This window comes from Chiloscyllium plagiosum, unplaced genomic scaffold, assembly GCF_037043375.1.
Source record: "Chiloscyllium plagiosum isolate Xiang-an unplaced genomic scaffold, Cpla_swu_hap1 HiC_scaffold_2, whole genome shotgun sequence".
Taxonomy (NCBI): Eukaryota; Metazoa; Chordata; class Chondrichthyes; order Orectolobiformes; family Hemiscylliidae; genus Chiloscyllium; species Chiloscyllium plagiosum.
In genome coordinates, this window is record NW_028270140.1 from 40,130,444 (window position 1) to 40,154,171 (window position 23,728).

General features: G+C 40.0%; 1 protein-coding gene across 3 annotated transcripts in view; it reads right to left on the minus strand.

Moving 5' to 3' along the window:
• Positions 1-23,728, minus strand: part of LOC122562589 (phospholipid-transporting ATPase ABCA1-like) — a 146,815-nt gene that overhangs the window by 53,801 nt on the left and 69,286 nt on the right. For all 3 annotated transcript variants that reach the window (XM_087996332.1, XM_087996335.1, XM_043715567.2), the window contains 10 exons: positions 18,476-18,716; positions 16,996-17,135; positions 15,506-15,622; positions 9,072-9,269; positions 7,975-8,180; positions 7,663-7,839; positions 6,738-6,960; positions 5,177-5,398; positions 3,882-4,086; positions 1,904-2,017 (listed from right to left, as the gene is read on the minus strand). In XM_087996332.1, the coding sequence (XP_087852458.1) occupies positions 1,904-2,017; positions 3,882-4,086; positions 5,177-5,398; positions 6,738-6,960; positions 7,663-7,839; positions 7,975-8,180; positions 9,072-9,269; positions 15,506-15,622; positions 16,996-17,135; positions 18,476-18,716 (1,843 nt within the window). The remainder of the gene's footprint in view (positions 1-1,903; positions 2,018-3,881; positions 4,087-5,176; positions 5,399-6,737; positions 6,961-7,662; positions 7,840-7,974; positions 8,181-9,071; positions 9,270-15,505; positions 15,623-16,995; positions 17,136-18,475; positions 18,717-23,728) is intronic.

The window sequence follows — 23,728 nt, forward strand, 5'->3', positions numbered from 1 at the left end:
ATTCTACCCATTACAGTGGTGAGCTGCTGAATCCCAGAGGCTGCCTTGATCAAAGTCTCCTCTCACTTACATACTCTTCATTGTAGTCTTTTGCTCCTAGTATCATAGAATCCCCACACTGTGGAAGCAGCCATTCAGCCCACTGAGTGCAACTGACCCTCTGAAGAGTATCCCACTCAGAACCATCCCACTACCCTATCGTTGAAACTCTGCATTCCCCATGGCTAATTCACCTAACCTACATGTCTGTGGACACTATGGGAAATTTAGCATCACCAATCCACCTAACGTGCACATCTTTGAACTGTGGGAGGAAACCTGAGCACCTGGAGGAAACCCACGCATTCATGGGGAGAACGTGTAAAGTCCACACACTGTCGCTAGAGGGTGGGTTTGAACCTGGGTCTCTAGCACTGAGAGGCAGCAGTGCTAACCACTGTGCTGCCTATAGCTTGTGCACAGATTTTAATTGACTTGATTAGATTATTGTCATGTACTGAGATACAGCAAGAAGTATTGTTTTGAATGCTTTGTAATCAAATCGCACCATACATAAGTACATCAGCGTAATAGAACAGAATGCAGAATATAGTATTACAGCTACAGAGAAAGATCAACTTTAATATATGAGGGGTTCGGTCAAAACCTGATAACAGCAAGGAAGAAGCTGTTCTTTAATCTGTTGGTACATGTTTTTAAACGTCTGTATCTTCTGCCTGACTGAAGGGGGTGGAAGAGAGTACAATCAGGGTGAGAGGGGTAATTGGGCACTGAACATGTCCTTGTGCTGAGAGTCATTGAGATATTACACACAGAAAGAATCCCTTCAGCCCACTGTATTTGGGCCAGATGTCAAACATCCAGATGTTGTGATCCCACTTTCATCACGTGGCCTGTAACTTTGCTATAGCATTTCAAGTGTTTATCTAAACAGTTTCGGTCTTGAGGGTTCACACCTCCACCACATTTTGAAGAGTGTACCAAATGAAAATCCCAACAAATGAATGTTTCTCTGAGGGGACAAGCTTAGCCGCTAGAAACTATCTCGCCTCCTGCTTCCTGTCCCCTGGTAGGAAAATCCAACATGCCAGCTAACCTATCGGGCGTTCTCCAACTTTTATTCAACTTAACAAGTTGGTGTCACTGAGCAGAATATTCAATTTTGAAGGATCCATCGACAATTATCCCAGTTTTCTTATTTCAATGTCTGCACATGTGTTTGGGCATATAGTGCACAGGAAAGAAAAACAGAAGCAAACATCTATTGAACTATGTATGTTTGTTATACCAAGAAGCACCTAGTATTTGATAGTAACTTGTGCTCTTTAACCCCTTTGGACAGAGTTGCCTTGTACTAAAGCAAATAAAATGATTGCGGCTGCTATCAATGGATCAGTGCCTCAACACACGTGTTAACATTCCTTCACCATTATCATAATAGAGACACCAACCTACTCAAATAAAATGACTAAAATGGCAGATAGAGGGAATTCGTACATGAATGTACTGAATATTCATTAACACCAGTTCTGGAGCATGCCGGCAACCCTTGGGATTCATGGAGAAATTGGTAGAAAATTCTTCAAGAAATGAACAGCATGGAAATAAAATGATCATACACTTTACTAGATTTTTGTTCTTACATTTCCAGGTGATGTTGACAGGGACCCGGGATTGTCTGAAACTCGGATGAGAGTATGGTCAATGCCATCACAATACCTAAGCTCGAGTAAGTAGCATCAGACTTCAACATTCCTAAAACATCTCTTAATGTATTCTCAGGCACATCATTTACTTTATCAATGATCAAAGTAAGTTCTCCAAATGAAATATTAAAAAAATAAGTTCAGAAAAAATCTCACAGACGCATCTTTCTTTTCAAAGGAAAGGGTTCCGCACTTACTTTGTGAATTTGTATTCTTAGCAGATGGAGTCTGCTTAATGTTCTGAATTGTATCTCCACACCAATAGGATTTGGTAAAAGGAAAATACCATGGCTTGGGAATGCCATATTGTCCTATATAACAAATAGTACACAGAGAATTACAATTAAGTTAATGCTCACACTACTCTGCCACTGAAAATTCAACTTTGTTGATTCCTATTGTAGACTAGTTAAAATTCAAATGGCATTCTTAAGTGAAATGCTTACCATATTAGATAGTTATTTTGTACTTGGAAGGAACTTTTGCCTTCACAAAGTATAACTTTCTGACCTCTCTACAGAAACACAATTCTTAGTAAAAGTTTATCTGCACTTTACAGAGCGTTCATATTATGAAGCTGTTGTATCTTTAATAGTTCTGGAAGGACCTGCATTTTAAGGATTGATGAATAATATATTTAAGTTTTGCAGACACAGCTGGAGTAGTTTCTTTGGAAGTGGTCATTGATAAATTCACTGTGGACATTGATTTTTTTTTAATAAGGCTTCTTAAAGCTTCACATGGCCAATACAAATGCACAAACCTTTAATCAAAATGCTCGGGACCAGCTGCTTTTCGGAATTCAGAATTTTTCAAATTTCAGAATAAGTGACAGTTTGATGGTGAAATTTTTAAAATCTTACCGAAGAGCAGACTCACTGTGAGTAAACAGACCCTGAAACAGAATGGAGGCCTGCCAGTGCTGGGCCACGCCCCTCCCCCACACCACATCTGAGTGACACGCATCGAGTGAGTGTGAGTTGGGTTAACTGTTTGCATACTAAACATCCTTTGTTAATGAGAAAAAAAACTTCACAAAGAAACCTTCGGATCTTGGAGCTTTTTGGATTTCAGGATTTCGGATAAAGGGTTGTCTATCTGTACTAACTACTGGCTTTGCTTCCGGATAGTGACTTGCTCACATGTGCTAAAACATCAGAGAGACAGACTTTGGAAATATTCTATCCTCTATTATCTTTTCTTCAAGAATAATCATTCGGCAAAACGGTTTGTTTTCAAAAAGCTAAACTCGACAAAGTAACTCCGCAGACTGTGGTTGTTAACTAATTATTGCATCAATTAATTAGTCATCTTGGCAACTGGGAAAAGTACTTTTAATTTATACTGTGACCAGTGAGTTGCGGGACTGGAGCAAAGGTGCATTCCATTTGTCTCTGTCAGAAAATTAATAGGAACAATTTTGAATTTGCACATTGTTGGAATGAAAGATGGAAGAGAAGCGTGAAAGGTCATTGAATCAATAGCAATCAATCAATTGATACAGAGATGTCTTCTTTATATAACTCAACAATTTGAGTTATTTCAGAGGGTAGTGAAGGGTCACATATAAGGCAGACAAGGTGAAGACAGCAAATTTTCTTAGCATAGGCAAATCTGTAGGTCATTAGCTCAAATCTCTGCATTGCTGGTTCGGTAACATTACAGCTTTGCTGCCACATCTCAATCAGTAAACAGCTCTATTATTTTGAAAACTGCATATAGTGTTGGGACAAGTCTTGTCCAGAATCTAATGATGGTTAATTCTCCAGTCAATAACATCTGGACACAGGCACTAATCAAGTGAGTGAAATTGATTTTATGCAGATAGTTTGTAGCTATCACTATTCTTTGATGAAAAAATAACCCTGCTTTATTCGGAAGATGCAAGTTGAGCTTGCTGTAGTACATGGTGACTCTAAATAAACTTGTTTAAAACAGATGCTGCTCGCTGTATATTAAATTCTTAGTTTTGAATCCTTCTGGAAGCCCTCCCAACCTCCAATTAATCAGGTGATGTAGTTGTGCCATTAATCACTCCATATTCTTGTACTGTAAAATGATCTGGGAACATGTACACTTCTTTGAACAACTAAGGTAACAAAATTATTTGGAGATTAGAAAGCACTTCACCTCATTGTTTCATAGGTTATTCATCCTAAAGCAACTTATCCCTACCTGGGAAAACTGCCTCAATGTACCAAGTTAGAACTCCGTACAGGAATGTGTCAATGATCATGAGGATGATGGATGTGGTGATGTTGTACTCATCGCCTTTCGATGGACTCGAGAAGAGGTTATGCCACTGGACCCCAATTCCCTGCTCTTCGAATTGAGCAAAGTAGTCAAAACCAAAGCCAAAGGCGACTGGGGAGAGCAGGCTCTGTGGAGTACAAGAAGATGATGGAACTGAGAAGGACTACCAAGGGAAGTCAACAATTACTATCTAGCATGTTTTGCCATGGAAATTTCAGGATTTCCTGCGTTAATCTGAATCGCATGTCCCCTAAATACAATTACAATCCCCAGGAGAAGCTCAAAAATACAATGTGAAGGTCACGTATTCAAGCACATTGCAGCAACTTGAGCACATAGCTTGAAACCAGCATTTCAACATAGTCATGTGCTGTGGAAGTGCCACATTATCAGAAATCCTATTTACCCTCTCAGAAGAACTTAAAATATCTTATTGTCAATGTTTATCCTTCAATCAATATTAACAAGAGACAGATTGTCTAGACAGCATCTCAGTGCTGTCTGTTGGCATTTGCCATGAGCAAACCAGGTAGGCACATTTCCTACAGTGCAGAAACAACTGTGCTTCAAAATCTATTTCATTGGCTGTGAAGCATCGTGGGACATTTTAAAATCAGAAAGATATAATATACCATCAAGTCCTTTTCATGTTTAGTTCAGCATAGTCCTTTATATATTGTTTTATGAATAATAAAAATTGTTTGGGCTGAGCAAAGAAAAGATATAAGGTATTGCAGCTGTGCATAGTGTGCAATATGGTCATGGATTGGTGACATTATATTGAGGAGCCAAGTAATAAAGAAAATTAGCTTTGTGTTAATATGCTCAAGAAAGATAGATTCACATGAAAGGAAAAATAAGATTTCATGGATGTCCTCTCATGAAGTAACAGGCTGCATATCATTAAAAACAATGGGCTCATAATAATTTATCATATCTGCACAGTCTATTTTTCAATTAGGCTAACTGCACTATTTTGGACAAAGGTAGCATGGGGATGCAGAATTTAACAATGGGCACTGCCCCAAACTCAACTGTAGTAGTTGGTGCAAAGTTGTGGAACATTACTCTGCACTTGGCCCTTGCTTTTCCCAATTAATGAGGGAATTGATGCAGGAATTGGAGTGAGCAAGTTGGAAAATTATTACCCAGGGACTCAAGAAACAAAAGACTTCATAACCAAGTTATGCAGTTAAAGTGCTGAGTGTTCTACTTACGGCAATGATTTTGATTGAGTAGGTCGTATACTCCTGCCAAGCCATACAGAGGACATAAGGAAGGTACAGGGTAAAGTAGATAATCCCTCCACAGGCTGCTGCTAGGTTAGCCTTTGAAAACATGGTGCTGATCAAAAAGCATTGCAAGATGGTGACCACACCAAAAACCGCAAGGAATGTGAAGACAGCAATGGGGTTGCTGTAAGGCAATATGTTTCCTTCCTGAAAGGACAAGGGAGAGAAACCATCATCAAATTCAAATTAAACCAAGTTTAGAGAAGCATTAATCCAACAAATCTAAATTAGAACTTTGGCTGTGGTGAAACTAAGTTCCATATAATACTGAAGTAAAGTCTACATTATCTCACATGTAATGAAGGCTGGCCCCAGCTCAAACTGATTGCAGGTTTAAAAGACACATACATTTGCTTAAACTGCAAACTTGTATGATTTTAAGTTAGGATCTGACAGAAACATAGGTGGAAGAGATATGAGACAAATGTAATAAATCACTGAAGCAAACATCAGCGGAGTCATCTTTACATTAAAATACAGAATCAACTGGGTCTTTTTGGTAGCACCCTTGTGACAGTGCTCTCGCCTGAGTCTGAAAGTGAAGCCTTTTCCAAATCTAAAGGCGAGAACACAAAACCTCATCTGAGACTTCAGTGCAGTGTCAAGGAGGTGCTGCACTTCCAGAGGTGCCAGAGCCCATGAGAGATTTTATACTGGATGCAAAAGCTTTCTAACATTATTTCAAAGAAGTACAGAAGATGTCCACGCCATTTTTTTTCCTTCAACCAACATAAAAAAAAAACAGATTATCTGGCCATTATCAAATTTCTTAACTGACCTCTCCTGTATGCAAAATGGCTACCACATTTCCAAAGTTTCACTATGGGCACTGCTCAAAAGAATTTAATTGGCAGTTAGGAGCAGGTTTAGGGCTAGGGTAATGGCTGTAAAGCACTTCAGAGCATTCTGAGGTCATAAATATTTTGCATTTATTTTCACTGATGGAGTTAAAGTTCACATTGGATGAGGAACAGACAGGGGTAGAGTTAAAGCCACAATCAGATCAGCTATAATCTTATTGAATGATACATCACAGTTGATGAGCTGTCTTGTTCCTATTTCTTATGTTCTTACATTTTCAATTATTTTGTGCCTTCCTATAAAATTGCTTCCCACCTAGATCCTGTGTGCAGTTACAAAAAATTGTTGAAGAATTTGCCACGTACTTGGATTAGACAAAGACAATCTGAGTTTTTTTCTTTCCCCAAATAATTTTCAGTAATGCCTTAGGAACACTTCCAATCCATCAACTATCTCTTCAGCATCAATTGGAAAAATGCACCTTTACAGGCTAAATGCGAATATTGCTAAGATCATGACAACAGAACAGACAGAGCATCAGGGACATTAATTCCCATTATTATTATCAATGTCTTGCAAATGTTTACTGACACTAGTGGAATTGCAGAAACCTTTAGAGTGGGGAAAGTATAGTTGTAGGTGACAAAGGGCCACTTTAATGACAATTCAGAAGAGAGTCACTTACCTTTAGAATTACCACCAGCAAGGCAGCACTGATGAGTAGAGGGATTAAACTGCTGATGAACCAGCTGAACCACAGTGTGCCACTATTCAGACCCATAATCCTCATGGTCTCCTTAAGGCGTGCTTCTTTCTCATATACTATCCCTTTAATTATCACAGCGACAGAGTAGATCCAGGCCAGAGTGGTGAAGAGAGGTAGTGACTGGCTCAGAACGCGAAGAAATCTTAGGAACAGAAAGATATCATTTGTTTATTTGTTTGTTTTGACTCTTCAACCATGGACACAACATTTCATTTTGGTCTGCTAAATCAGATGAAAGCAACGAAAACTTCAAACTATTCATGTGAGCCTCAGGTTCAGAGGTTTGTATACTTTACGGGCTTAATGTGCACACATCTAGAGTTGTGAGTTTTTTTCATTGCCTCCAACATATACATATGTTTTACTAACAGGGTTCGATTGGGTAAAACAGAATCAAAAACTTGGTCCAAGTCAAAGAGTGTAACAAATTACCTAAAGAAGCAAGATGTGGTAGAAAGAAGCAATTCTAGACCTTAGAGCCTTAGGACTTCTGAGGCACAACTTTTCATACTGGAGAGACCAAAATTTGAGATACAGAGAGACCTTAAGTGGGAGAATGTGAGTATCGTGGATCATAGTTGGGGTAGAGGAGGTCAAGTTGCTGAAATAAGGATTAGAATTTTAAAATCAAGGCATTGCTTAACCAGAAGCCAGTGTAGGTCAGTGAGCACAGGGCTGATAGAGGATGGGAACTTGCTGCAAGACAGAATATGGGAGCACAGATGATCTTAAGTGGAGTATCAGATTAGGTTGCCTCATCCCTCCTTCAGCAACGGCAGTGGCTATGATAGGAGATCTGGATGAAAATAAAAGTATCTGCGTAGGTTGAGGTCTTTAAACTTACAGATCATCCACGTAGCAGGGGTATGGCATTTGCTGAATGTACACGCCAGTTTTCTCCTTCCTCCCGGTCACGGTGCGGATGATTGCATGCTCTATTATATCCTGGAGGTACGAGAAGCCACCCCAAATATAACGGAGGTCTTCAAATGGGTCAGCACGAGGTCCAGGATCCCAATACCTTTTGGAATAGCCCAAAATAGAGCAATGTGTAACTCTGAGCATAGCTTTTGATAAAGCAATGAGCACAGTCATTGATACACACTCTGCTATGCCTAAACAACTGCAGGTTTTAATATCTTGCTATTTCTATTACCCGTCCATGATCTTGTTTGTTCTCTCCACGTTGTCTATATCCATCCGAATTTTGTACTTGATGTGCTCTGTTGGTTTTGTACTGTTTGAATCAAAGTCCAGGAAGACAATTCCCGCCCAGAACTTCCTTTCATCCAGCAGCTCCATTGATTTGTTTATCAGTTTCTCCTCAGTGGACACAGCCTCTAATTTATCCCACTTTACGCACTTGGATTAAAAAAAAAGTTACAATCAATAATGCATAATAATATCGTCCAGCATGGTCAGCCAAGATGATGCCACTAATCATAAGAGTCACAGAGTCATCACAGCGCACAAAGTGGTCATTCAGCCCATTGAGTCCCTGTCGCCTCTCTGTATAGCAACCTTGATGACAAATGCCCACATGATTCTTTTCTGAAGTCATCAATTGTGTCCCTTATACTATCCCTGTTGGTTCTGTTATAATCTTTTATAATCATCTTAAACTTTGTATAGACCTACTAAAAATATTGGTTAGAACCCAGACATTTGAAAATTTGATTGCCCATTCTTAGATGTGCACCTAGAATTAAATAGTACAGAAAAGACCAATCAGCCCAGCCTTTCTAGTCAGGTGATTTCCACATTAGCTTCCTCACACCTTTCCCCCTCTAAACCTGTCAGCATAATCTTCTACTCTTTTCTCCCTCGTGTACATACCTGATTTCCTCTGAAATGCTGACCTGGTGACGAGTTCTGCATTCAAGTTGGGAAGAGAAGCCGCTCCAGAATTCTCCAGGGGCTTATTTTTGAGATTATCTTACAATAAATGCACTTAATTTGGATCCTCTTACATGGGTCCCCTTAAGATTTTGGAATCTTAAACGGCTCTTTTGATTCACTGTTGAGCTTTTCGCTTTCCTCAAGAAAGGTACTCCAGTGAGGAAAGCCTCAAGGAATGAACCTTGAAGGCACTTAAAGGTTGATTGCCAAGCAAACCCCTACCTCTTGCCAGGGAGACAGATTAGTGACCCACAAAACTGACAATACTAACCTATTGCTATGTGCTGTAAGGCAAGCTTCTAACAAATAGGACAAATGACTTGTGTGATCACAGTGAAGTTATTTAATACTGACCTCCATAGCGAGTGATATTTTGTGAATTGCCTGTTCGGTCTCATTGTAAACCTCTCTCCAGGTGTACGTGGACCCGTTTGGATGTTGAACCTCTTCTGGGTATTTGGCAAGAAACTTGGAGAGGTCAGCGGCTGACCAAGAGGTTCCGTCTAGCTTTGAATCAATGTACTTTGCTGTAACATGCTTCTTTAGTAGGCTCTGCAGAGATTAGAAATTGTAGACAAACAATTAATATCATCACAATAGTCAACAGCCAGAATATATATCTATGCTGCCATCCTGTGGTGACATCAAGTTTATGGTGCATTAATGGCCTAGGGGTGGTGCAATCTATTCTTCATACTCATCTCATGAAGTGCTGCTGTACTGCAGGAACAATCGCATGCTGGTCCAATGGTCTGAACAAATCTATTTTACAGCACATTCTGGATACTTTTCTCTGATTATCTTCAGAACACGGTGGCTCACTGGTTAGCATTGCTGCCTCACTGCACCAGGGGCCCATGTTCAATTTCAGCCTCGGGTGACTGTCTGTGTGGAGTTTGCACATTCTCGCCGTGTCTGCATGGGTTTCCTCTGGTTGTTCCGGTTTCCTCCCACAGTCCAAAGGATTGGCAGATGGAGTTTAATTTAGTTAAACATGAGATGCTGCATTGCTGGAAAGGCAAATTCAGGGCATTACTTATACACTTCACGGTAAGGTCCTAGGGAGTGTTGCTGAACAAAAAGACTTTGGAGTGCAGATTCATAGTTCTGTGAAAGTGGAGTCACAGGTAGATAGGATAGTGAAGAATGCGTTTGGTATGCTTGCCTTTATTGGTCAGTGCATTGAGTACATGAGTTGGGAGGTCATGTTGTTGCTGTGCAAGACATTGCATAGGCTGCTTTTGGAATACTGTGTTCAATTTTGGTCTCCCTGCCATAGGGAGGATGTTGTGAAACTTGAAGGAGTTCATAAAAGATTTACAATGATATTGCCAGGGCTGGAGGTTCAAGCTACAGGGAAAGGCTGAATAGTCTGGGCTATTTTCCCTGGAGTGTTGGAGGCTGAGGGGAGATCTTGTAGAGTTTTATGAAATCATGAGGAGCATGGATAGGGTAAATAGACAAGATCTTCTCCCTGGAGTGGGGAAAGTCCAAAACTAGAGGTTTAAGGTGAGAGGGGAAAGAGCAACCTATCCATGTAGAGTGTGGTGCGTGTATGGAATGAGCTGCCAGAGGAAGTGGTGGAAGCTGGTACAATTACAACATTTAAAAGACATCTGCATGAGTATATGAATAGGAAGCATTGAGAGGAATATGGGCCAAATGCTGGCGTATAGGATTAGATGAGGTTAGGATATCTGGTTGGCATGATGATTTGGACCATATGGTCTGTTTCCGTACTATATATCAATATGATTCTATGTGTAGGTTGGATGGATTGGTCATACTAAATTACCCATAATGTCCAGGGACATACGGGCTAGGTGGATTAACCATGGGAAATGCAGGCTTACGGAGGCAGGGTAGGGGAATGGGTCTGGGTGGAATGCTATTCGGAGGGTCGGTGTGGATTTGTTGGGCCAAATGGCCTGCTTTTACATTGTAGGGCTTCTATGATTCCAATATAATGTGGACTGCATTGCCCATTCCCACAAACATAGAGGAGATCGACCAACCGAATGATCAAACTTGAGATCTTCCTAGTCAGAGCAATTCAAAATCTTAGTACTGTGTCCTCCTTAAAACCCTCAGTGAGAGGTTAGGAAATGATATGTACAAAGGAATCTCAGTGTCCTTGTCTTTAAATCACTTAAGGCTAACATGCAGGCATAAGAAACTATTAGGAAGGTTAACAGAATGGTAGCCTTTACCATAAGAGAATTTGAGAATAGGAGTAATGAAGTCTTGTTTCAATTCCATAGGGGCTTGGTTAGATCACATCTGAAGTATTGTGCACAGTTTGCATCTCCTTAGCTCAGGAAAGATATTAATGCCACAGAGAGAGTGCAAAGAACAATCACCAGAATTGTTCCCAGAATAGCAGAATTGTGCAATAAAATGAGATGGAGCAAATTCGGCTCCAGTATTCTCCAGAATTTTGAAGAATAAGACATGATCTCAATGAAACCTACAAAATATTTAAAAGAATAGGCAGGGCAGATGCTGGTAAGATGTTTCCCCGATTGGAGAGTCTAGAAGCGGACACACAATTTTAAAATAAGTGGGATGCCATTTAGGAGCAAAATGAGGAGAAATTCTTTTACTCGGGGTGTTGTGAATCTCCAGAATTCTCTAACTCACAGGGTTGGGGAAGTTCATTCTTTGTGTGTCGTTAGAGTACAGACAGATAAATTTCTGATTACCGATTGCATAAAGGATTAAGGAAACAGTGTGGTAAACAGCATTTAAGTGTTCAATCAACCATGGTCATATTAAATGAGAAAGGATGCTGTCCTTATCCTCTCATGAATCTACTTTAACTTGAGGCTAGAAAAAATCTACCTCAAGGGTTCAGAACCAAGATGAAGAAATGCAAGTGATGTATCTGACATAAATTAATTGAATGTTGAACAGGCTTGAGGTTGAATTCTTTCTAAAAATAGCAAGGATTTCACCAAATACAATTTGAACAGATACACACATTAGCCAATTAGAAGAGTCAACCAGCTACGTAGGAAATATTGACCATGGTTAGGTTTTATTTGACAGATTAAAGAGCTATTTAATTTTCAATAAGCCTTCACTTTAATTTGCACTATTTTAAATCATGTCAACTTAAAACAGGGTCAATATTCATTCACTTTAACACTGTTCCATGGCAGATACCATGTTGGTTTCCTTGACCTAATCAGTGCCATTTCAGAATGGTCTCTCTCACTTTCTAACCCAAACCTACACCCCAACTCGCAGCTCATTGATCCTTCCTCTGGATGACCCCTCCTCCTGGTCTCCGATGCTCCCACTCCCCCAATTTACTAACCCTCCTGTTTTCAGGTTACCTCCACAACCCTCGAACTCAAAGCAGCCCTCATTCCATAAGTTGCTTCCTAGTTCTCGCCCTCATGTTCAGAACCCTCCCTCACAGCATGAATTGGATAGAAGGTCATGGCTAGTGGGAGGGTTAGCCAGTGGTGGTGGGAGTGAGGTGGTATCAGGAGCTGAGGTGTTAGACAGCAAGAGGGTCAACAGCATCCAGGAAAAATGGGGCATGAGTGGTCTAGCCAATGGGAGGTTCAGACAGCAAGAGACGCAACAAGCAGGATTCAAGTACATAAAACAGGATTAGCATTTTTGTTCTTTATTTTACACTTAAGTTATCTTGTTTTCAATACTTGATAATTTATCAATGTCCCACTTTTAAACTTACAGAGTATAAGCTTTTAATATCCTTCTTTTGACATGAAAAATCCTACAGATCTTATTGGTTCTAACTGTAATGTTGGTTGAAATGTGAAAATTTGATTTACTCAACATTGTTTCAATGGAAACAATTTCAGGAACACGACAACCTGAGCAAGGAATTTATCGCATTACATTATACCTGCATCTCCCACCAGAGGGTAATGCTATTCATGCAAAGTCATTCAAGGATAACTAAAGCACCAAGTACAAAAAAAAAGTAAACATTCCCCACCAATAAAACAATTGGTAAATGCCATCCCATGTTCTTTGCAGACAGCTCACAATTAATGCACCTATTAACTTAACTATAATTTTGAGTAACGAAATGGCAGTACAAATTCAGGTGAATGTCACTAAGAAATGTATTTTTTTTTCCCAGTAGAAAGCTAGATTTCGCATTTGTCTCAATTTGATCACACTCATTCTGTCTGTCTCCGAGTAAAACTAAGAGTCCCAAATCCTTTCTGGTGAGAGGAGTCAGAAAGGGCTGCAAATGGAACTTAATCTGTGAAAAAGAAATTAATGCAGATAATTAAAGTGAGCCATAATTATTAGCTCATGAAAATAATTTTATCCAAAAATGAGTATGTATTAATGTACATTGAGATGGTTTACATTTGCTGCTTTTTGGGGAATGAGCAGGGAGAGTGGTCATAGGTGAGATGCAGGAATATAAATGTGCAATGTGGGTTGAACCTCCCATTTATTTGAAGCCGAAGCCAATACAAGATTATAAGGTGACAGTGAGGTAATGGGGTCAGATTTGGATTGCTCTAGCAAAGAGAGGTACCAACATGATGACCAAACTGTTCTGTAACCTTCTAAATTCTATGGTATTATGAATGGAAGACAATATAAAACCCCTGGATTTGAATTGCCTCCCCTAATTTTAATTGAGTACTCGGCAAAGGGGGTGGTGATCTCGTAAATTCTGCCTGGAGACAGGCTCCTTTGACCTGTTACTGAATTCTAAAGAAAATTAAGTGACAGGTTGTACATCTTGATGCAGCTAATTTTCCAGACACAGAAGCAGAGAGGAAAACAGAAACATTACTGCTGTGAGAAGTGGTGAAAAAGACTGTACTTTGTGTTAGCTGCCAACCAGGAATGCTGGTGAGAACTAGTTCTCTGTTCAATGAGAGACTAGTGGAGCACAGGAGGTTGAGAGGTGGCCTGACAGAAGTTTATAAAGTAATGAAGAGTATAGATAGAGTTAATGGTAGCTGTCTTTTCCCTAGGTCAGGGAATTTCAAGAGTAGGGGGCACATTGTTAAGGTGAAAGGAGAGATTTAAAAAAGACATGAGGGGCAAATTGTTTTACACAAAGTGTGTGGCTCCTGAGGAAATGGTGGATGTGGGTACAATGTTTAAAAGACATTTGGTAAGTACATGAATAGGAATGATTTGGAGGTATATGGGCCAGGAGCAGGCAGCTGGGACTGGTTTAGTTTGGGATTATATTCGGCATGGACTGGTTGGACTGAAGGGTCTGTTTCCGTGCTGTATGACTCTGTTTAATGAAAAAGGAACCGTTAGAGGGTACCTTGATGCTGGAGGCCAGTTTGTGTAGATTTAGAAGAATAAGAGGAACAGTTTTCAAAGGGCACTGGAAAAAAAGAAGCTGTGGCAGGGAGAAGGGAGCCTGCTGAAAAGTTGCAAGGCCTTTGGAACTTGAGCTTCAAGATTACATACCTGCTGGGAGCATAGTGCATAGTAAATTGCACCATCAAGTGTTTTGGGTTTTGTGTGATTATTAATGGTGAAGTACTTTTTCCATATCTTATATATTAATTTATTAATATAAACTGTCAGTAGTAATTTTAGTGTGTTGCTTACAGTAAAATTCCCAACGATATGAAATTTTGGCCTGCTATATTTTTCTGTCATTGGGAAATCCTTCTCTCATTTTAAAAATTATTGCTTTCTATGTAGATTGGAGCAATGTAAATCCGCCAATTGCCTCCTTCCACATCCCCCCCGCCCCGCCCCTTCTGTCATGGGGGGGTTTCCTGACAGATAATCCACCACTGAATGATTGGCTTCATGATTGAAAAGTTATCCATTTCTGATTCAGTATTCTGTTCATATTTTACATGTGCTTCGTAATGAAGACCTCAATGAGAAAATGGTCCACTGGTTGTGTTGGTTAATAATGAAATAATAATAAATCGACTTGCAAGTGAGACATCAAGTTCACAGGATAACTTCCTGCGCGATCAGCTATATCTCTCAGTTCATGGCAGTCAAGAACACTTTCATTTTGCAATTGAGGAAATTGTACAAATTGTTAAAATTAAACATGTACTGAATGTTCAATTTCTGAACGAGGAGCATTGCATCATGTTTTCTGGGTTCCAAATGTTGAATGAGTAGAACCTTATCCAGCTGGCAGCCATTAGATAATAAAACCAAAGTTCCAACGTGTTCACTGATTGCCTAATATTGCCACCACCGAGTGCTGAGTGAATGTGTACTTTTGTACTACTGACTGCAGTATCAGAAAACTAACACATTTATTTGTTTCATACTTCTAATCATTAATGTTAATAGCAAAACACTGATTCATTTAGGAATTATAAAGACAAGCTTCACAGACCTATTGTAGTCTCATACTGTCTGATAGATAACCTTGCTATTTACTTGTTTTTTCTTGTCTATAAGAAATAGATTGTAGACATTTCCCTCCTAGCTTCAGTCACAGGAACTAATTTTTCTGTGAAAAGTACAAATTGCAAATCAAAGAATCTTCATGATAGAAGAGTGAGGATGGCTGCAGAGTGCGGGCAGAGTTGGATTCCATCAGGTACTTGTCCCTGAAGAGGAAAGAGGGAAAACCCCAACAATGGAGTGGAGAAAGACTGTCAACAGAAACATAGCCAATTCTGTTTACACTCAACATTAAAGAGGGGTGAGTAATTAGACTAGTGGCGCTACATTGTTGTGGCACAGACTGATTTTGTCAGTTCATTGCAAAATTAATCAACAATGTGCAATATAATGACAACTGGTTGGAAATTAAGGTTTAACCAAACCACCAATGTACTTACTCGAATCAAATCCATTGCCTGACTTCTTTCCATAAACACCCAGATCTTTGGTCCAATCTCTTTCCACATCTCTCCAATCTCTTTGAAGACACTCAGCTCTTGAAAGGTCTCATTAACCTGAAATAAACAAAACAATTGAGATACAACTGCAGCAGGCAGAATAGGAAGAGATCAGGTTGATTGATTTTTAAAAATATATATATATAAAACTACAATAATTGTCCTGAAAACAGAGCCAGAGGTATGAATACAAACTGCAGGACTTTAACGGAAAAATCTACAAGAAGAGAACAACATACATTGAAAAAAAGACATATAAAGTTATAGTCACTACAGTTCCACAGGACCATAGGACTGCACTCTCACTACCGAGAGACATGATGGGTGGTGGTTTAACCTGAGGGTTACCACACCTCAGGCAAGAAGTGAGATCTATTCACTAGAACAAAGCAGTTTGGGAGTGGGGGGAGTGGGGGGGGTGCAAAATTTTTAAGATGACATGAGAAATATTTATAAAAGACATGAGGGACTTTCTTTTTACACAGAGTAGTTAGTGTGTGGAATGAACTTACAGAAGAAATGGTGGATGAGGGTACAGTTAAAAAATTTAAAAGACATTTGGATCAGTACATGAATAAGAAATGTTTGGAAGGATATGGGCCAAATGAAAGCAGGTAAAACTAGTTTAGTTTAGGATTATGGTTGGCACTGACTGGTTGGACCGAAGGGTCTGTTTCTGTGCTGTCTGACTCTATGTCTCTTAATGGTCAGTATGGGAATTGAATCTTATGAATACTGTATTGCTCTCATCCTGCATTACAAATCAGCAATCCAGCCAACTAAGCTGATGTTCACCTAATGGTAATAGTGATAGATATAATGGTTATAACCTAGATCATGAGTTCACACACCAGTGACTGGACGCCTCAGAGTTGAAGGCAGTGAATGTAACTAATGATTTTTGGGCTTCCCTTCCAGATTAATAACATGGGAACAGAATATGCCATTCAGCCCCTCCATTCTGACCTGTTTCTAATTAGACCATGACTGATCTATACCTGAACTCTATCGTCACAGCTGTCACCCCTAAATGAGATTCCATTCCTACACTCCTAATATGTCAATGTATTTCAGGAAGTTGCCTAGATCCTAAGATTGAAATCAAAGAGAACAATTATGTTGAAATGACAAATTGCCACAGTAAGGAATGATGCAGGATGAGTAAGACTGTTGAGAACAAGATGGATCATGTCAAAGTGATAGCTGAGCTTCCTTTTCATCCCAGCTGGGGAAATAATTCCAAGTCCCTGCATGATCAGTCTCTCACAGTTACCTGGAAAAACTGAGTTTGTATTTTATCAGGGAGCTAAAATGAAATCAGGGAGCAAACCTTCTGTTTGCAAGAGGTTATACAATTCAAAGGAAGAAATCAGAAAACACAAAGGTGTAGAATGGGAAAAGGGCATTCCAGATTATCTTGGCCTACTTACCTCCTGAACAATTCTTCGAGTCACAGGGGTATCAGGAGTGTACAGCACTTTACCAACCAGCAATGGTTTCATTACCCTCCAGATCATTTTAGAGATGGGATTGGATTCCAAGTTCCTCATCAGGTCATTGCAGTATGGCGCTTGAAAGAAGAATAGTATTTTAAATTAAAAGATCCTCAAACTATTCCAGTGAATTATTTCCTCCCTGAAGGTTTGTGAGCAAAATAGAAAAGAAATGATGAAAGACTTCTCAAATAAACTTTGTGTCCTGTGTGATCTTAAATGCTTTAAAGTCAAGTATTTCTGTAATTTAGAAAAGATCTCAGTCAGGAAGCTCCCCCCCAACCCCTTCACCCCAGAAACAGCATTGTGATAGTAAGTAGATCATCGCCGTTTATAATTTGTCAGTTGGGGGATAACCTTTGGCTAATGCACCAAGGAGAACTTCCCTGTTCCTCTTGGAAACAGTGGCAGATATCTAAGGTCCATCTGAGGTAGCTGAGCAGCGGGGGCCTCAGTTTATTATCTCATCTGATTACTACAGCTCAGCTGTCAGTCATTGTGGCTATGGGACTGAACCCATGCAAAGTCTTATTACGTAAATGATTCTTGATTGTACAGAATAGCTGCAATCAAAGCATCACTCACTTGCCCCTCTAGAAGTTGTGGTTTTGCTTGGTCAATGAAAGCATTAATTTTTAAGAGCAATCAATCTGCAAATTGACAATGGGTCTCCAGGACACTCATATTCAACATCCCATGAAAATTATGCACGTATTTACAGATGTGCCAACACATTTGTGAACGACTATACAACACAGCTGTCTTGACGCCTTAAATACAACAAAAGATAACAAAAGTCTGATATCTGGACACTGCAAAAACACAAATTCCATCATTAATCTGCTTCCCTCTGACAGAGGTTTGGCAGGAAACAGAGGTCTGACATTTAGCAGGAAATGGAGGACAGGGTCTGCCTTTAGATTTGTATCATGTCAAAGTGCTCCATGGTTAAAAATTGTAGTCTACTTGTAGAGTGAGTGACATTCTCTGCAACTTATTCAGTGGTTTTGTGTTAAAGGAGAAATGGAAACAAATAAGTACTGCCCACTACCCAGTGCTGAATTGTTCACTGCACACAAACATACTACAAAGACAAATATGTACAGCTGAAAAAACAATCTCTTCCAACCCTTTCTAACTATTGTTACCAACTCTGATTGGAGACATTCCTGGGGGCCTCATCTCATGACCTCTTATTTTCAACCATTCCATCCAGTCAAACGGAGTCTTTTTTTTCCCATCTCCAAAGTTTTCAGGAAAAAAAGCAAATAAAAGTGTTGAAAGCAAAAGTGAAATAAGCGCACTTCTTTTTCCCAAGTGTCTCCACAGTTTCTTTTCTGGATTGTTCTCAGCAGCATTCAGGAGATTAACCTTTCATTTTTAACTTGGATGGTAACAGTCAAGTGTGCATACTCACTTGTTGAGTTGTCATAGTGTGCGGCATCATCATCGTCCGTGCCATTTCTACCCAAAAGATACTTGTAGTTGTTGTCCTCATACCAATTCAGGGACTTGATCTTTAATCCACCACCTTCGGGATGGCCACACACAATTCTTGTCACGGCTTGGTACACCTCTTGGGGTGACCCTGTCGTATTCTCATTGGTCAGTAACATCATCTCTCTTCGCATGTCAGTCCAACTCTTCACTTCCATTAGCTGCACAAACAGGGAAGAGGAGACAATAAAACAACATGTTTCACTATCCTAGTACTTCTCTAGAACCAGGTTACAGGAGAACAGAGTTGTCTTATCAACTATAGATAGGGGTATTTTAGATCACCGAAAACCTAATCTCATGAGAGAAATCAATACAGAATTAGACAATGAAAATTCATGACAAATTTGCAAAAATGACTTGCACTTATATAGTTCTGTTCATGACCACTGCACATCTTTACAGCTAATGAGGTACATTTTTTTCCAAATGCAATCACTGCTGTAATGTGGGCAATACAACAGCTACTTTGCACTACATTTCACTGGCCAGTTGACCAGTTTTTCTGATGGCAACTGTGGGATAATTATTGGCTGAGACATCAGGAATAACTTATCTGTACATCTACACATGCTGCCATGGGAGCTTTTGTACTGACCTGAGATTGGAGATGGGACTTTGGCACTTCCAACAAAGCAGCTTGTCACTCGAGAGCCAGCCACTTTGTACTTAGAACCTTCCAAATCAGAGGCAAGAATACTGTCCCACAGCTAACACTGTCTGACCATGCTCAAGTTAAAAACCAGTTAATGTGGAGATTAATAACTTTTGGCTACATGTTACAGGGACACTATGTAACAGCAGCCAAGTCAGGCACTGCCAAACATGACTCTGGCACAAAGCCTAGTCAAGGAGCTGGCTTTTTAGGGAGCTCTTGAAAAGGCGGTAAGACAGGGAAGATACCAGACTTGCCTTATGAGCGACATGAGTACATGGCCAAGCAACATCCCAGGACCATTTAATGCACAGGCCCCAAAAGCTGCATACACATGTGGCTCCTTTAAGATATGCTTGTGTGTGGCCGTACTGGATTCTAAAAGTCTAAAATGCTGCAGTTAGAATAGTTTACAGAGACTGATAGAAGCAGCACTGTAAGGTTCGAAGAGGAAGATAAAAATTGTAATTATGAGTTTCTGGAATTGACATGTTAATGGTTAATGTTCCCTTTTAATATTCGCTTAAAATCTAGTTGTTGCACTTGGCCTGTTTGTTTTCAGTGTCCAGTTCCTTTAATTTTCTTTTGTATAACCTCACATACAGGTTATTTCTCACTGAATTATGTCAACACCTTTCAGCTGACTGCATAGCTTAGTGGAGAGATCGCTTGTGACACAAGCATACCTATTCCTGATGTACATTAAAACATAGAAAATAGGAGAAGTAGGCCACTCGGGCCTGATCTGCCATTCAAAATGGTATCGGTTGATCATCCAACTCAATACCTTGTTCCCATTTTCTCCCTATTCGCGTTGATCCCTTTAGCCCGAAGAACTATATCTAACTCCTCCTTGAAAACAATCAAATGCTTTGGCCTCAACTGCTTTCTACAGCAGACAATTCCATGGGCTCACCACTCTCTGGATGAAAAGATTTCTACTCATCTCAGTTCTAAATGAATTAGCCTGTATCCTTAGACTGTGGCACCCTGGTTCTGGACTCCCAGGTCATCAAGAAAAACTTCCTGTATTTACCCTGTCTAGTGCTGTTAGAATTTTAGATGTTTCATATTAACCCCCCCCCCCGACCCCCTTATTCCAAACCTCCACTGATTATAGTCCTAACTGATCCATTCTTTCTTCATAAGTCAGTCTGGTAAATCTTTGTTGCCCTCCTTCCACATGTAAAACGCCTTTCTTCAGAAAGGAGACCAAAACTATACACAATACCCCTGGTGTAACTGTCATCAGGGCCTCGTACAATTGCAACAAGGTTTTCCTGCTTCTATACATAAATCCTCGAGAATGTCTGAAATGAAAAATCTGAAAAATGTTTCACTTTTGAATTACTCTTATTATCTTGTAATTTTAATACATTCTGACAATCATTGGGTGTCTGGTGTGCATAAAATCATTTGTGCTGGAATCAGAAAAGCCATTGCAATGCGGTTTTCATGAATGAAAGATTTGTTGGAATGCTTAACCAACATTAACACAGAATGTTAACATTTCAGAGAATTCTGATTATATGAGGCATCAAATAAGTTTCCTCTCTGAAATTGCTCAGTACAGCAAGGTATGGTAGAAATTCTACAACATGGAGTGGACTTGAGGTATTACAGTATGAAAACAGAGGCAGAGTATCCCTCACTCTAACACACCAACCTCAATATTTATGAAGTGTTGGGTAGAACGCAGTCAAGTTAGCTGACGAACTGTAGGACAATGCAAGTAGTGTGTTGAATAGAATCAGTAACTTGAAAAAAGATTTGATGTGGCTAGTTAATGTTAAATTTATAAACATGATAATCCATATCAGTGATGCAAGATCATGTGATTGCTCGAAATTCTGGGGGATGGTTCAATCTAGAAAATTCATGTAAAGCCTCGTCATGTAAATAGTTTGCAGACAATGTGCAAGAGAAGGTAATAGTTACAAATAGCTAAGAGTCCCGCAGTCTCTTTCAGACACAATCCTAAATAAAATGATGAATGAATTGACATGATGGAAACAGGAGACCAAGTGGTATCAGGAGAATGAGAAACATCCTGCCTCAGGGCCTTAATATTTTGTATACCCCACTGTACACTTGGCAATTAGCCATGGACTTGGAGAGGATTTGAAGCTCAGGTTGTTGGTTTGCTCGCTCAGCTGGCAGGTGTATTTTCAGGCGTTTTGTCACCGTGCTGGGCAACACCATCAGTGAGCCTCCGGTGAGGCATTGGGTTCTGTCCTGGGATGGGACAGAAACGTCCAAAAACAAATCCACCAGCTCAGTGAGCAAACCGACAACCTCAGCCACGGACTGCCTGACCAGTGCCTGTGGAACACACCAGTGACAGGAGGTCACAAATAGGGATTGTCCAGAGTGGAATATTTCAGAGAGCTCTCAAAATCTGCAGTATGATCACCTTCCAAACCTGTGAGCTCTGCTATCCAGAAGGACAAGAGTAGCAGATCCAAGGGAACAACACTACCTACAGGTTCCCCTCCAAACTAAACATCATCCCGATCTAGAACGAGATCGCTGTTCCTTCACTATTAAAAGTATTAAAATTCCCTTCCAAGCACCACTGTCCCTACACTCCAAGGATTGCAGTAATTCAAGAAAGTAGCTCAAGCCTACATTCTTGAGGATAATTAGGGCTAGCAGCAAATGCTGGCCCAACCAGCAACGCCCACATCCTGTCAACAAATCTTTTAAAAAGTAGATGATGTAGCTGCATACTGTCATTCATCCAAAATTTTATTTTACTTATAGCTGAGGAAATGACAGTAAGTATTCCATCAGTGACTGAGAAACATGCAAACAGTGAAAAGGCTTTCCTTACATTTTAAAACAGTCCTCCTTTGGTCTCCCACCATCTTTTATTATGGCAACAATGTTTACCATTCCTGAAATCAGGATGTTCTGAAGCCTGAACAATTCACAATCATCTAACCATCCATTAAATCCTACTCACATTAAAGTACCATTACAGTGGGTTCTCTAACTGCAACGTACTCTTGTATAACCAAGCAAATATCTGAATCTCAAGCTATTTTAAAAGCTGACAGCTATTTGTAGATAGGATTTAATTGTCCTCATGACTTATTAACTAAGTTCAGCAAAAGGAAAATAATTGCATTCTGTTGACCCAAACGAACTAAAAATGCAGTAAATGCTGGAAAACGTTGATCAGGTAACAGGTTGCAAATGCGGAGAGAGGAACAGAGTTAACACCTGGGGTTGATAACCTTTCATTAGAACTGACGACAGATGGATCATTAGGGAGAAGCTCCAACATCCTCTGCTTTGACCAACTGCTGCTTCTGAAAATGCAAACTGTAGTTATCTGGTCTATCTAGCCGCAGCCCAAGCAAAACTCAAGTTCCTTCAAGCAGTGGGTACTTGGATGACCTGGCCACATCAGCAAGTTCAGTGTCACATGGTTTCAATTATATCTTGACAGACAAAAGCAGGCAAGCCTAAGTGCTCCAACAGGAAAAGTAACTTGACGCTCCAGCCTGCTTATAATGTGAGCTTATTTCTGTACTCCGCGACTTAAGCACGGCACATAAAAATATATTTCTTAAAACACATATCACAATTCTGCTGCAATTGCTGAGAACATGGTTCTGCAAGCAGTTTACTCTGTATGTTCTTAATGAGTTATTTTGCCTCAAACCAGAAAAGAGGATGTTGGCCCATGCTGTGAAACATGAAACCACAACTAACCTCGGGTGGATCATCAGTCTCTCACGAAGACTGGGGTTACTACAGTTCATTTGACAAAAGACTCCTACACAATTCATTTGTACATTTAGAGGTCTTGTATCCAAGCGAAGGGAGTTCCTTGTATAATGGTCACTATTCACATGAAAGAGAGGATCACACAGAATAGCTGCAGATGTGACTGAATTAATGCTCTGTATCGTGTCAGATTTAGCGGACAGTGTGCCAAAGTAGATGAAAAGGAGTAAACAAAACACAAGATAGTAGGAGAAGGGATATAAACAGTCTTTGAGGGCGTGAAAACGTTTGAAGGATAGACATAGCAAAGATGTTTCCACTTATTGAGGGCAAGGCTGAACATTGTGTGCCATACACAAGTTAGTCACTGCTAAATCCAGTAGGGAAGTCAGGAGTAACTTCATAGCCCAGAGAGTGGTGAGAATGTTAATCTCACTACTATAAGGATGGTAACTGCATAAAGCAATGCTTCTCAAAATGGGGTCAGGACTTCAGCTGGAGTTGTGAGCTGAAATTTGGAAACTGGAAGCTCAATTGCATCAATCGCTGTGGTACTGCTCTGATCTCTCACCCCCACTTTCACAGGTCTTTCCACCCCGCTTCTGCCTCCAACTCACCCCCAATCCCCTACTCACACAGGTCTGACAGAGGAGTCACAAACATTTACAAGCCTCACAATGCAGTCACAGAAAGAAAAGGTTTGAGTTGCACTTGCATAGGGGTATTTAAGGGATAGCCAGATAAACACATGAGAGAGAAAAGGAAAGAATACACTAAGAGGGA